At 53.0% G+C, this 13,885-nt stretch overlaps 1 protein-coding gene across 4 annotated transcripts; it reads right to left on the reverse strand.

Moving 5' to 3' along the window:
- Positions 1–881: 881 nt before the first annotated feature.
- far1 (fatty acyl CoA reductase 1) lies at positions 882–13,707 on the reverse strand. 4 transcript variants are annotated; one of them, XM_053886158.1, is made up of 13 exons: positions 13,597–13,704; positions 10,036–10,140; positions 9,789–9,905; positions 9,561–9,736; positions 9,320–9,499; positions 8,939–9,116; positions 8,343–8,387; positions 8,141–8,268; positions 8,005–8,072; positions 5,373–5,544; positions 3,773–3,902; positions 1,761–1,888; positions 882–1,479 (listed from the first exon to the last, which is right to left on the reverse strand). In XM_053886158.1, exons 2-13 carry the CDS (start codon positions 10,102–10,104, stop codon positions 1,320–1,322), a joined length of 1,551 nt encoding a protein of 516 aa, XP_053742133.1. In that variant the 5' UTR covers positions 10,105–10,140; positions 13,597–13,704; the 3' UTR covers positions 882–1,319. The 4 variants fall into 4 exon arrangements, with proteins under 4 accessions (XP_053742133.1, XP_053742132.1, XP_053742134.1 ...); XM_053886157.1 differs by lacking the exon at positions 5,373–5,544 and adding an exon at positions 6,591–6,762; XM_053886159.1 differs by lacking the exon at positions 13,597–13,704 and adding an exon at positions 10,503–13,488.
- Between the last annotated feature and the right edge of the window lie 178 nt (positions 13,708–13,885).

Consider the following 13,885-nt stretch of genomic DNA (forward strand, 5'->3'; position numbering starts at 1 on the left):
TGAGGTTGGCTGATCCAGCGAGTCCAGAGGGATGACCTTGCTGCAGAACATCAGAGTGGAGCCTCATCCTCCGCAGGAGCTGCTCACCAGCTGTCCAAGCCACAGAAGGCAAATGTAGGAAAATCTGACGGTGAGGAACTGACTGGAAGACCACGTCCTGCTGAACCAGAGGAAACAGGAATCGCCACCACACTGGTCTGCGTGTGTGTGTGCCGGGGGTGGGGGGGGCGCCTTCTTGTGAGGACATATTGGCCTGTCCTCACAAGGTTTAGAGGGTTAAAACTTCAACAGCTGTGTGTTTCGGACTGTCAGGTTTAGAGAGGGAGGCGGCAGCGAGCCACATGGATCCTCTCACACACACACACACACACACACACACACACACACACACACACAAGGGCCATGACGTAACCATGGAAACTGCTCCACTTACCCCGGCCTGAGTCAGGTCCGCTCGGGGTCAAAGGTCACCACGCTGACGACCATCGGGTTCCACACGCGGCTGCTGGGATGAGGACAAGCCTGAGGAAAACAGGTTCCCGGGACTCGCACCAGTCCAGAGTTTAATCCCAGAGTGAAGCTTTCAGTCATAATGGTGGCCATAATCTGACGCTGGTGTTCGTCCAGTTAATCTGGCGGTGAGGGGATCTGGAGCTCGCTCCTGACACGGTCCGCACCGCAGGAGGAGTACTCACCACCGAGCTGACCTGACTCTCTGGAGCCGACGCGTCAGGGTGCAGAGCTTCTCCTACGTCAACAAACCCACCGCCATCCTCAGCTGCAGAGAGTCAGAGACAAGTGTCTCACTTCCAGCCAGCGGCAACGACGACGACGACACCAGCCGCTCCCAGAGAGTCGCGCAGATACACCCGGAGCCAGGATCAAGATCAACAATTCTCTTTATTCATTGTCAAAAAGGCACAATTCACATTCTTCCAAGTGACATGATCCAGAGGGAAACCTGAAGCGGATGCGCAGGAGGAGCAGTGGGTCAGAACCGTCTCCGAAGTGAGGAGCCCTGAGGCCGACAGGATCTTTGGCAAGAAGGTGGGGAACCACGGTCTGGGCGAGCTGGCAGGCACTGGGTGGTCGACTGGAGCGACTCGTTCAGACCTCACTGACCTCTGCTGGCCGCAGAGGTCACGCGTAAAGAGGCGGGTGCATAGGCTGAGCGCAGCAGCTTGAAAACCTGAAGGTGAAGAACCGAGCGACAGGAGGGCTCCGCCCCCTGCGCGGCCCGTGATTGCTAGTTTGAGTTCCATGGTGTCGAAGACACCGGGGGAGCGCCGGAGCGGCCCCTGGCCACAGGCAGGGGGCCATTATCTGAGGGTGGAGGAGGCTCTGAAGTAGGACAGGAACTTGAAGCACAGGCTCACCACGAAGTACCAGATGTTTCGGGCCATTTGGGAGCGAGCGATGAAGACCCGCCAGATCAGCACCACCAGCACCGTGTTGAAGGTGTAGCGGATGTTTCTGAGCCTGGAGGAGACACAGGAGGCCAGATGAAGACGGACCGGGACAAGACCAGACTCAGTGAACTGAACTGGACGGAGGCAGACGACATGCCCTCCTGGCTTGGCGTCCAGCTACAGCACTTATCACTGCTCCGCTGTGATGTCACGAGTTCCCACATACATCTTTCTAACTCTAGTGGGCGGAGCCACCCGGACAGAAACCGACTTGGCTGTTGCATGAGCGCGTGAGTTTTCAGAGGTGGGTTTAGCGAGGACACGCCCCCTTCGCCGCGGCCCGTCTCTTACTTGTTGAGGTGTTTGCGTGCAGCAGGGAGCCCCGACAGCTCTTCGTTCAGGACGTATTTCTTGGTGCCCATGCAGTAGCTCTCCATGTACTCGGCCCAGTGCAGCTGACGGACGTCGAAGTTGAAGAGCTGCAGGAGGAGAAGGCACCCGGGTCAGAGCGGGGACACACAACACGGTGAGCCTTCACTGCCAGGTGAAGTGCAGCAGCAGTGCAAAACAATCCAGGTTACAACTCCAATCCTTTTCGGACCTCTGACTCCACTAACTTTCTAACTTTCAAAGAACTTCAGCGCGAGGAAGACGTCCAGGGACTGAAGGTCGGCCAATGTAAACATGTCAAGGGTTCCAACTTTAAAGCTAAAAGAGGCAAAATAAACAAATAAAATGTTCTACACAAAAATATAAATATAAAATACTAATAAATAAAACAGGAACAAGTTTTAAAAAATATATATTATTATTGAATTATAAAATTAGATGATTTTTTTAAATTACAAACATAAAAAAAATAACTGTAAATGCAAAAGTTTTATAAAATATACATATTAAAATATATAGAAATATAATGAAGACTTTTTATACATTTTTCTCTTTTTTGACAATAAAATCTCATAAAAATAAAATGGAAAACCGTAAAACCTCATGGGAAATCTGACTTATATTGAAATGAAAAATAGTTTCAATTCAATAAAATTCTGGAAGTAAGAAAAGCACAGAACCATTTTAATGTTTTCACTTGAAAAATAAGGGGAAAAGGCTCAATGAAATGTTGGTGTGACATTGAAGCAAAACTGCCGAGTTACTGTTCAGTTTTCAACCTTGAGGTTGGTCATGGTCACCACTGACTCTTCATATTGGCAGAAGAGTCAAAACCCTCCGGGTGTGTTTGATGTGTCAAGGAGCACGAGAGGCCATCAGGGTGAAAGTGGCCGGACCGGAAAAACAAGCCTGGAGTCAAGAGTCAACCACGGCTGGCACGAGGACCCGTGTTCCCGCCGGCGCCGTCACCACGTCCACACCAGGGACCCGGGCCCGGACCTGATCTGGTCTGGTCCCACCCCTCCTCACCGGCTGAGCCGGGACAGAGGAAGTGGCTTCACTCCACACCACTGGCTCTCAGACGGCAGAAGAACCGGTTTGTGCCGCTCCTCAACAGAATGGAACTCTCGTAAAAATGTGGCTCACTGAGAACAAAGGACGAAGACGCACCCTCAGGCTTTAGATGCGCGAACCAGAGTCAGAACCTCCTGGATCACCCAGGGGCCGCACTCGTGAACACAATCCTGCTCACAGCAAACACGGTCTGGGCGGCGGCACGTAACGTCAACTGTTGCACTACGATATGGGAGCGCCTTTAAAGTGCCTTAAAGTTTCAAGCGCCATTTGTCACATCAAACACTGAAGCCGAGGAATAAATTACGGCGGGTGCTCAAAACTTCATGTGCGACGGTGGAGACAAGCCTCATTCGCGTGGCAGAGAGCAGGCACCAGCGCTCGGCACCTTCAGTCACGGGCCAAACAGGATGTTGATTCACCGCGGTATCTCTCGTCTTTCTACACTCTGTTCATGTCAAATGACTTTCACATGGAGCCCAGCGTCGAGTGGGCCACTGGAAATGACTTGGGCCTCGAGTCACAGGTTCAACTAGCTCATCTTCACAGCTCTAGAGTAGGAGCACCGCAGCGCTGCTGAAACCTGTTGTCCAATGGAGTTGATGGCCGTCTGTGATATTTCAAATGAAAGCTGTGTGGACAGAACAAATGTTGGAGCGGCAGCTGAAGACGCAGAGAAGATTCATGGTGGGAGGGTTTGGACATGAGGAGAGGGGAGACGGTGAAGAGGAGGAGGAGGAGGAACATCCTTCTGTCTGAACTGTCACTACCTCCTCACAGGCGTCAAAGCCAGACAGGAAGAGGTGTCAACACCGAACCCCCTCAAGTGCTGAGAGACCGACTCCGTCATGCGTGTCGAGCAAGCCCCACCCCGCCCTCCGCCCCACCCCCTCACATACCTTCTTATCCTCGGGGGCCATGTGGGACTGCAGCATGGCCACGTTGTCCGTGTTCCAGACCCAGGAGTGGCTGGTGAAGTACTCCAGCACCATCATGGCTTTGTGGAGGCGAGTGATGGTCTTCATCATCCTGGGGGTCAGACGGCGGCGGCAGCGGCAGCGGCGGCGGCAAAACCACAGGTTAGAGGGACACTGACCTACGGACACTTGAGGTCATGTGATGCAGAGGGCGGCAGTGAGGAGCGCTGGGAGCCACGAGTCCCACCAACATCAGCTTCATAAAAACCAACAGCCACTGCCAGACTTTAGAGAAGGTCCCTTCAACTTCACACAATCTGAGCCGGGGCCCCACAATACTGGGGCCACAGTTAAGGAGACGCTTTGACACTGTGGCTCATTTTCTTGTTGGTTTCCAGAAACAAACGTTGGCAGAACTTGAGGCTTGTTTCCTCAATAGTCATAAAACCCCAAGCCCCGCCCCCGACAAGTCTCTCTCTAGTCGGGTTCTTCACAGGTTTCTGCTGGAGCGGCTTCAAAATAAGCTAAGCTAAGCTAGCCGGTCATAATGCAAGGGCTGAGTGGTGTGTGCTTGTTTGATTGTATAAAACATTTGGCCTGGAATCCTAATGTCAAACTTCCTGTGTTTGCTGAGAGTCATGTGACCAGCAGCTCCACCAATCACCTGCCTGGTTGCTCATCCGGTTGGAGAGGCCCAACACGTTCCCTGCAGCAACGCATTTTCCTGCGCAAACAGGATTTAACAGCGCCTCACCTCAGAGTGAGTGGTGCTGAGTCGGCACAAAAGAAGCCAGTACCTGGCTGCAACTGTATCCAGACTCAGAACTCACACTGCGGGCTGAAATACTCCACAGACAAACGGCCTCATTTGGGTTCAGTCGCAGAACCGTCAGTTTTTAATGTCATAATTTGTATTCCTAAATTTTGTTTTGATTTGTGAATAATTTGTTCATGTTTTTCTGTATATTTTTTATTATATTAAACTATTAATATTCATACTCATTTATTAAGCGGTGGACAATTACATCACTTAAAATTGACTTTGTTGAATTGCCCCACTGTGGGACCAATAAAGGCCGTATCATCCAAGAAGGGTTTGTTAATCTTCCACTGTAATGATCTAATACTGATTCATTGTTCTAACCCGCAGGTTTGTGAAGCAGCCCATTGATCAGAGTGGGTCTCGGAGTCTTTCCACTTCAGCTCAACGCGGTGCAGTGGAAAGACTCGGGTCCCTCCACAGCAGCAGGACAGGCGGAAGCGGCGGCAGCAGCAGCACACAGACGGACAGCAGGTGAGTTTGGAGCAGGAATCGGAAGGAGCTCGGCCCGACAGCCGGTTCGGATCCAAGACTAATCGAGCGTGCACAAAGAGCCGCGGGTTGATTTGTGATTTGACATGAAAAGCAAACACGAGTGACGACAGCACAATTCCTGCCCGGCAAGAAAAGCGCCCAAACTAGTTTCCCGCCGCTCCACACCAGTCAGAGAGAGGAGCCTCCCCCCACCGGGTGGGAGGGGGGTCTGGGGTTGGCGGGACAGGTTGGACCCGACAGGTGAGCAGGGGGCGTCTGGAGCCTTACCGGGGCTGGCGGCCCATCAGCCTGAGAGCGGCGTCATAGATGAGGGCAGGCAGAGTGTGGCTGACCGCCGTCCAGTACTGGTTGGTGAAGGGGTTGGAGCGCAGATTGACATTGGGCCGGCGCAGGGCCTGCTCTAAGGGATTGGTCTTGAAGGTCATGTTTACACAGTTCTCTGCAGAAGACACACAGCACAGACGGTTGAGAGAGTCCAGGGACAGACATGGGGCTGGTGCCAACTCCTGGCTTTGATGCTGCTATGGCGCCGGAGACTTGACATCCGACACTCGTGTGGACTACTGATGAGCAGCGGACCAGAGCGGACCTGGACCTGCTGAATCATGAAGGTGGAGTTCTCCAGGGTGGTTGGTGAGAGCCAGTGTGGAGGAGCATGGGTGGCTAACAATGGCTACAAAGGAAATGCCATTCAATAATCTAGAAAAATGGCCAGATCCGCCCCCAAACGTTCTTCATCCACAGGCAGCTCTGAGTCAGGATGAGAGGCAACTCCACCATTTGGGACCTGAAGGTCCAACAAAACATCTGGTCTCGTCACAAAATTCTCACTACTCTGTCCATTCTATCTTGTTTTCTCTGGGAGGTCCAGGTAGCTCCGTCGTCTCGGGTGGTCTAGTACTCTTTCCCCCAGTGTTCCCGCCGAGGGTGGTACCCTTTTTGAGGGCCGGGGACTGTGGTGCGCGGGAAGGTGACGGATGCAAGGGATGGGTCACCAGGAGGGTTTGGACTCTGACATGGGCCGAGTAGATGCCGCAGCATGTCGCTGGTTCTACAAAATGAAACCACCTCATGGCTGTTGGGATTCAAACCGGACCCTTGGAGGGTTCAGGGAGGGGCGTCCGTTGCCGTTCGTGTCTCAGCTGCCCTTGGTTCAATGGTGCTCATCATCTTTCGCGCCTGGCAACTTTCAACCAGAGGCAAGGTCCACATGAATGAACCAGGACCTCAGAGATGCCAGGCACCTGTCCACCCGAGCTGCAGCAGCACAAGACTTGATTCCAAACATCCTGAAACCCAGCTGGGTCCGACAACCACGTGGAAAGCAAAGGGCCACGGAGCGCAGCAGGACGACAGAGCGCAGGCGGCGAGCTCACACCTGCTGCTGCTACAGAAGCGGCGCGGCACGTTAGCGCTACAACTACAGGCCAGCCTACGACACAAGACAGGTTAGAAGCAGCGGCGGCCCGGAGGCGGCGACGTTACCTGGGTTCTTGCCCGACCAGCCGGAGGTACAGGTCATAGAGGAAAGCCGGAGCCTTGTGACTCACAGCGATCCAGTACTGATTGATAAGGCGATTGGTTGTGAGGTTAACATTGGGTCGACGGAACGCCTGCTCGAGCGGGTTCCTCTTGAATGTGGAAATGACATGGTGCTCTGGGAGACAGGGAATGAGCAGGGGACACGTGTTGAGCCGACACATTCGCCAGGTCACTGAAACTTCAAGACATTCACATCAGACACATCGATGGAGACTCTGGAGCCTGAAGTGCTGAAGGGACGTTTCCTGGACCGAAAGACCACCACCGCAGCATCAGAGACCAACCTCTAACCAACACTTTGATACCACCGGGAGGTGCTGTTCCAGAAGACTCACCTGGAGCCCACCTCCAGCCTGGACTTACTTCACAGCTAACACACCTTCAATGACTCTGACGTGAGGATGTCTTTTGTAGTAAGAGACCACAATCACATGGAGGATCAAGCTGAGAACTATGGACTCAACTCTCACGACATGACTCTCCCCTGGGTGGAACCCCCTGCTCCACCCAACACACGTCCTTGTACCAAGCAAACCCAGAGGCCTCAAACTAAACTTCCATAAAGTAGTCCATATTATCGCTGCACAAAACTCAAGTGAGCGACTGTAGAACCTCAGACTCATCTGTGCTTTATCTGGACTTCTGTGACAACTTCAACCAGAGAAGATACAGTATGCTGCCTCAGCAAGTCCTCCACTCGTCTCACCTCCATGGCTTTCTTCATCGTGAGCCTCACTGGGCGTCTGCCTCTTCTTCTCGGTCCAACAGCGGGCGTCTCTCCTCTCCAGGTGCCCAAAACCATCACTAAACTTCTCCATGTCTCTCTGATAGTTTCGCTTCTAATCTTGTCACTTCTTCAACTTCAGTATCGTCTGGCTCTTCTAGCTCTGACTCATGAGTCTCTAAACTCAGCTGTGCGCACCACTGTCCTGCGAAGCGTCTCCACCCTGCCTGCACTCTCCTCTTCACCTCCCTCATCTCGGTCTATCACCCTGGACAAGGCTGGGGTGAGTTTTTGCTCCCTCATCTTCACTCTCCCTCCTCCCTCTCACTCACACTACTCAGCTCCTCCTGCAAATCACTTCATCATCAGCAAACATCATAGGCCATGGAGACCAGACGATCAACATCAGGCACCAGGGTGGTCGTAATTGCATCTGTGGGTGCAGGAGTGTACGTGTTTGTCTGCTGAAGCGCGAGTTGTTTGTGTCCCGCACGATAAACGTTCAGTCATCCAGAACCTCCATGTGTCTACAGGGAATGGCCGTGTTTGCCTGGGAAACTGGGACACGCAAGGAAGCGGTGAATGGGCGCTAACATGTGGGCGTGGCTCCGAGTGTTTGTTCCACAGACTTACCCACTTCACCCCAGCGAAACGGGTTGATCCCACCTGTGGTGCAGTTATACACAAGAGTCCCTTTTGTCCTGGAATCGGATGAGAACTTGTTTTCAGAACAATCCCGAGGTCTACAACACCTGATACGCTCTCACACCTCTTTCTGCCGTGCACTCCTGAGAACCACGCCGCCGCCAGCGTCGCGTTGACAACCACGTCTACGGGCACCAGGTCTGCCACGGCGTCGTTCGCGGCTCTCATCGTTCGCAGGATCCCCTTGCCCGCCTGCGGGGGGCAGCAGAGGGCTCGCTCAACAGTCTCCCAGCTCAAGAACGCTGCAGTTAGCCGACTGCACTTACGGCGATGAAGATTCCACTCGGCCCATTGAAGTTGTCGATCCAGCCCTGAGACAAAGAGACACAGCGGAAGTTCAGCCTCACAGTGTCTGTCCTTCAGTCACCAGCTCAGTGAAGCCAACGCAGATTACTAAAGCTTCCGCCTCTAATCCAGACGGCCAGGAAAGAAGGGAGATGCCGCAACATCCTTTCAGCACTTCTGACCATTAATCTCTCAGAGATCTATCTGCTGAGATTATATTGCCATCTGAAGAGCTCAGCTTAGTTTTCAGCCTCAGTGGGAGGAGCTTCCTGGCCACAGCAGAAGTCAACTGTTACTCCTTTCATCCCCTCTGACAGGAGCGTTGCCTCTGTGTTCATGTTTCCTTCAAGAGGCGAGCATGCGGGAATGAGGATTAGCTCCTTCAAGTCCAAGACCATGGATCTCTTACAGAAGCAAGAGATGAGGAGGAGGCGGAGAAGAGCTGAGCCAGAAGACACAGCTCTCCGGGAGAGACTCAGAGGCAGCAGCTCTCTGTCTCCAGGTGTTTTGGCGGGAGCAGGCCCCGGGGCAGACCCAGGACATGGGAACACCACGGTAGAGTACGAGAGCCACTCACAGGAAACGGCTCCTTCCAACTGGCGCCCACGATGGAGGGCCGCACGATGGCCACGTTGAGGTCTCCGGCTTCCTGCTGCACCAGATACTCGGCCAGAGCTTTGGTGAAGGTGTAGGTGTTGGGGCGCTTCCCGATCAGCTTGGGGGTCAGCGTGGACACCAGGTCCTCATCCATCCACCTGTTCAGTTACAGCAGAACCTAAAGAGCTTATCCACAGCTTTCAAAACGGCAGAGGTGTCGTATACGTAGCGCTGTTAACTCAGAAGTACTGAATCCCACATGTCCAGGTGAGTCCCGGTGGGTTTCTAAACTGGAGGATCCTGGACCAAATGAAGCTGCTAATGTTCAGCCAGTGACTGGAGCGAGTGTCGTCAAACTCACGCCAACGTGTCGATGAGTTGGCGGTAATCTACGGGCGGCGTGTAGACCACCTCCTCGATGAGCTCGCGGTCACAGTTGGCGTAGGCCGTGGAGATGTGGATGAAGACCTCCAGGTGTTTCATCTGACGGGCCAGCGCCAGCATCTTCTGCGTGGCCAGGACGTTGAGCTGCATGGCATCTCTGCGCGTCGGAGAGAGGATCACAGACTTGCCACCGCGTCCCGCCGAAACGGGCGACTCACTTGAGCGGCTCGTTGAAGCGGATGGTGGCGGCGCAGTGGAAGACCACGTGGATGCAGTCGCCCAGTCTCCTCTGGTCCTCCTGGCTCAGGGCCAGCTGCGGCAGCATCAGGTCGCTGTTCACCGGGATGATCTTCTGCGCGAAGCCCGGCTGCTCCTCGTGCAACCTCTCAAACAACTGAGGTACGAGTCAGTAACTCGAGTCACAGGCCGTCGCCGCGTCCTCTTACCTTGCAGCTGACCATGTCCTGAATCCGGGCCTGAGGACTCTGACCCGCTTTGGCTCTGACCATCACGTAGGCAGCTTTGACTTCGGGACAAGACCTCAGCACCTTCTCCAGCAGAACCTGCCACAAAGAAGAACAGTTTTCTCTGCTCTGACGGATCGCAGAGTCGCCCCGTGTAGCTGGGCCAGACTCCAGCTCATAGGACAGGAGCAAGCAGAAGCAAATGGAGGAGAAAGATGGAGCGCTGTACCTTCCCCATGAAGCCGGTGGCTCCGGTGATGAGCACGTTCTTCCCTGCGTAGAACTCTGGGATATGCATGGCGCCTGTCGACCCGGCTCCTCGCCTCGTCTCCACCTGACCAAGAATCAAGGTTCCCTTTCACCAATGAAAAACCTCGCACCAGTCCACGAGCTGCCCGTCATCAGATGTTTAAGTTGGTTACACCACAAATGAGAGTCAGGAGGCGGGGAGCATGTGACTCCCGCGGCCAGCTGCTCTGGTCTGTGACGGGTTCCACTGCTCTCTCAGTCCCACCACCACACCAGACTCGGCCACTAGCGAAGCGTCTGCACGCCTCACTTCCCCATCTCACCATGAAGCTGGTTACAACCGGCCACACGAGAGGCTGAAATCGATCTTGCAATCTGCACCTGGCAGCGTGAGAAACAAGGAAGCGGCGTCGTTCACAACCGCTTGGCACAATTCAGCACACACACCCGTCGCGAGAGGAACTCAGTAGCAGTCAAACATCGCAGCCGGCCAAGACACACAGCCGCGCCTCACACGCTTGTTTGGAAGCGGAAACAACATCCTCCGAGTGTTTTCAGAAGAGCCGGCGCAGGCGAACGACTTTAAAGTCTGAAGACGTCAAGAGCTAAAGCTTCTCGGCTCGGCTTTGATGTTCAAAGGCAAAGTTGAGGCTGGTAGTTCAGCTCACTTCCCTTCGACATGAAACCGTCAGACAAGGGTGTCCAGGTCTGCAGCTCACCACAGGCTATGCATATGTAGCGGTCCGGGACACGCCCCCTCTGGGGAGGTTCTAGACATGCAACCCGCTATAACTTACCGTCTCTATTACGCTCCATATTTCACAGTCAAATGCTAGAATTTGATTCGAGATAACAGCGAGATTACACCTGAAAACAAATATGGCCACCGCAAAGCCACAGAACCACGAAGGCATGAGTATCGGCAAATTTTGATCCATCAGCAAAATGACCAGGGAAATCACCCTCTTCATGGAAACTAGGATCAGGGTTTTTCAAACAGTAACAGAGCAACTCCACCCCCCAGGAAAAAATAATAAAATACCGAGCGCAGCCAATAAAGACGTGATAAAGAAACAAGGAATAAGAGGGGACAGTTTCAACATTTACTGAATTGCCAAGAATAAAAATGCCACTCTTTAATCATGAGACATAAAGGAGTGGCCTGAGTTCCACAAGCAACTTTCACGGTTTTTCCATGAAAAACAGGCAGAAAACTGTCACGTTGAAGTCCACCTCCAAGATTATCGGTTTGTTTCAATGTCTCCACCTGGTTTCAATGCGTTTGATGACAAGATAGTTCATCCTTAAAAAGAGACCATTTTTCTGATCGCGGGGCGGCGCCACGCCTGTAAACATGTAGCGGACACCCTGAGTATAATGGCGCTATGAGGGCGCTAAACAGGAAGTCATGATTGGAAATTGCGGGCAGAAAAAACACGTCCAGTTCCCATGTTTTTCAGTCAGACAGCCACAGACAATTCACACTCACTGACTAAGCTTTGAAAGACTGCGGGAGGAAACCAAAGTACCAAGAGGACACTCACTCGGGCACCACTCAACAGAGGGCGCTACCCAAAGTTGTCTCCATCGGTTTTGAACTAGAGCTGCACAGTTTGACCGACCGATTTATCGGTGCCGATATGGGCACTTATGACGACAAATATAAGAAGGCTTTTAAAATGTATCTATTTTAATAGGAATTAAATTAACATAAAAAGTGGCTTTTCTGACTTAGCTGAGGGGAAAAGAAATGTTTTTTTAAATAATTTAGCTCTTTATATTAATAAGAATTAAGTTAATTTGATTTGAAAAAAAAGAAAAAAAAAAACAATCAGCAAAAATCGGTATCGGCCAAAAATATCGGTGAACCCCTCATTTAAACCCACTTAAAATCACCACAAGCCTCTCAGCAGCTCTGATCCACTGCCGGTCGCCGACTGCCTCACAACCAACAGAGGAATAACGGGGGCCAGTAACTGGACAAGAGCCAACATCCTTCAGTCGACTCCTCCTGCAGCTGATGGCGGAAAGGGACCCGACCCGTGTCTGAAGTCGGCCGCGCAGCAAGGTGATCTCTGATGTCACGTTTTCACTCTCAATAATTGATCGGCACATTAACCCCAACACACTGGGCTGCAGGGCCTGGCGTGTCGAGGTCAGCTGACCGAGTCAGAGAGACACGAGGAAGGGACAACGCAGTCCGTCATCATTCAGAAACACACACAACACAATATTGTCCAAAACAACATCGGGCTACATGCTAACATGCCACATGATCACGTCACTCTGCCGCAGCGAAACAAAAGCCGCCATCGCTTCAGCATTATGACCACCTTTTGTTGGAAATGTAGGAAACAAAGTCCATATCTACGCACATTAACAGACCGTGACATGAACTTTAAAGTGAATTCAGATGTGACTCTGCTGTGCTAATAATTGTATTGGAAAAAGGCCGACTGGAGTCTCAACCTCCTGAGTGGTAGCAACGCAGTGTGTTGTGGTGCGAGCAGGAAATCTGCTGCAACCCCTGACACTTATTTGGACATAAAAGGTAGGCGCTTCCCTCAACACCGGCCTCCCCCCTCTGAACCTGGAGCAACAGTGGAGACCCGTCACCTGCATTTTTGGGGAAATGAATCCAAAGTTCTCGCTGGCTTCTTTTTAACTTGATGTGAAGTGGCTCAGCAGAACAAACCCTGGTCTCAGGAGGAGGGATGTACCACATATAAAGGTGTGGAGGGGGACACGCTGTGGCTGTGATTCCCATTGGTAGTTGTTGATATGTGTTTAGAAATAGACTCCAGTAGACTGATTCTATTTGAGCAACAAAGACGGAGGCTTGCGCCAAGTGGCCTGCTGCCGGAGCTACAGTGGGAATCAAGGTCCCGGGGCCAAATCTGGGCCCCGCATCATTCACACCTGCGACAGGTGGACGCGCAGGTCAGACTCACCTGGCGCCAGAAACCAGCCCCGAAATTCAGGAAGCTAAAATTAGACTGAACAAGCTTTCAAGCTTTGTTTCCTGTTCAGGGAGTGTCAGGTGCAAATATGAATTTCAGGCTGTTAAACGACGGTAGCACGCGTTCTCAGGGCGACACCCCACAGAAGAGTGCACGCTGACCCCGCAAGCACGCAAGCGCGCGAGTCTGGTCCGAACGGCTGCGGAGGTGACTCGGTCCATCAGTAGCGACGCGGAAGTCTGACCAATCACAAGCAGGAGCCGCTGCGCTCCTCAGGAAGTCGCGGACACACGGTGGCTTCGGGTTTGTGGACCGTGGAGTGGAAGCACCAAGCGGGAGCTGGTCGCGAAGCTGACGTCACGGCTGTCATCGCCGCGGCTCACTCGCTCTGCCGGACGGGTTTGCACAGCGCTACGTGTCCGGGAAGTGAGCGGCGCGAGCCCCAGAAGGGCGACGCAACAAGTCCGACGCTTAGCATCAGCGCGCGGCGGGGCTCGCGGGAGCCCGCCACACGACACCCCGGCACCGGAGGGGAAGCGCCAGGCGAGGCCAGGCGGGGAGCGAGTGGAGAAGGTACGAACCGGGACCGTCGGTGCGTCTGCGGGTCTTCGTCGCCGGAGAGAGGAGCGGAGCAGCCAGTCGGAGCGACGGCGGCGGGAGTGTGGCCGAAGAAGGGACGCGCCGCTGTGACGTCAGCAGGCAGCTCCCACTCCGGAGCAAGTTTTCACTCTTAGGTTAAAGACAAACTGCCGCTACACGAACGAAAACTAGAAGAAAAAAAACCCAAACATCTATAATTAATGTAAACGATAATAATTACTTACTTTAGTGGTTTAGTTCATGCGCGTATAAAATAATAATTTTAAAATG

Source organism: Synchiropus splendidus, chromosome 14, assembly GCF_027744825.2.
Source record: "Synchiropus splendidus isolate RoL2022-P1 chromosome 14, RoL_Sspl_1.0, whole genome shotgun sequence".
Lineage (NCBI taxonomy): Eukaryota > Metazoa > Chordata > Actinopteri > Syngnathiformes > Callionymidae > Synchiropus > Synchiropus splendidus.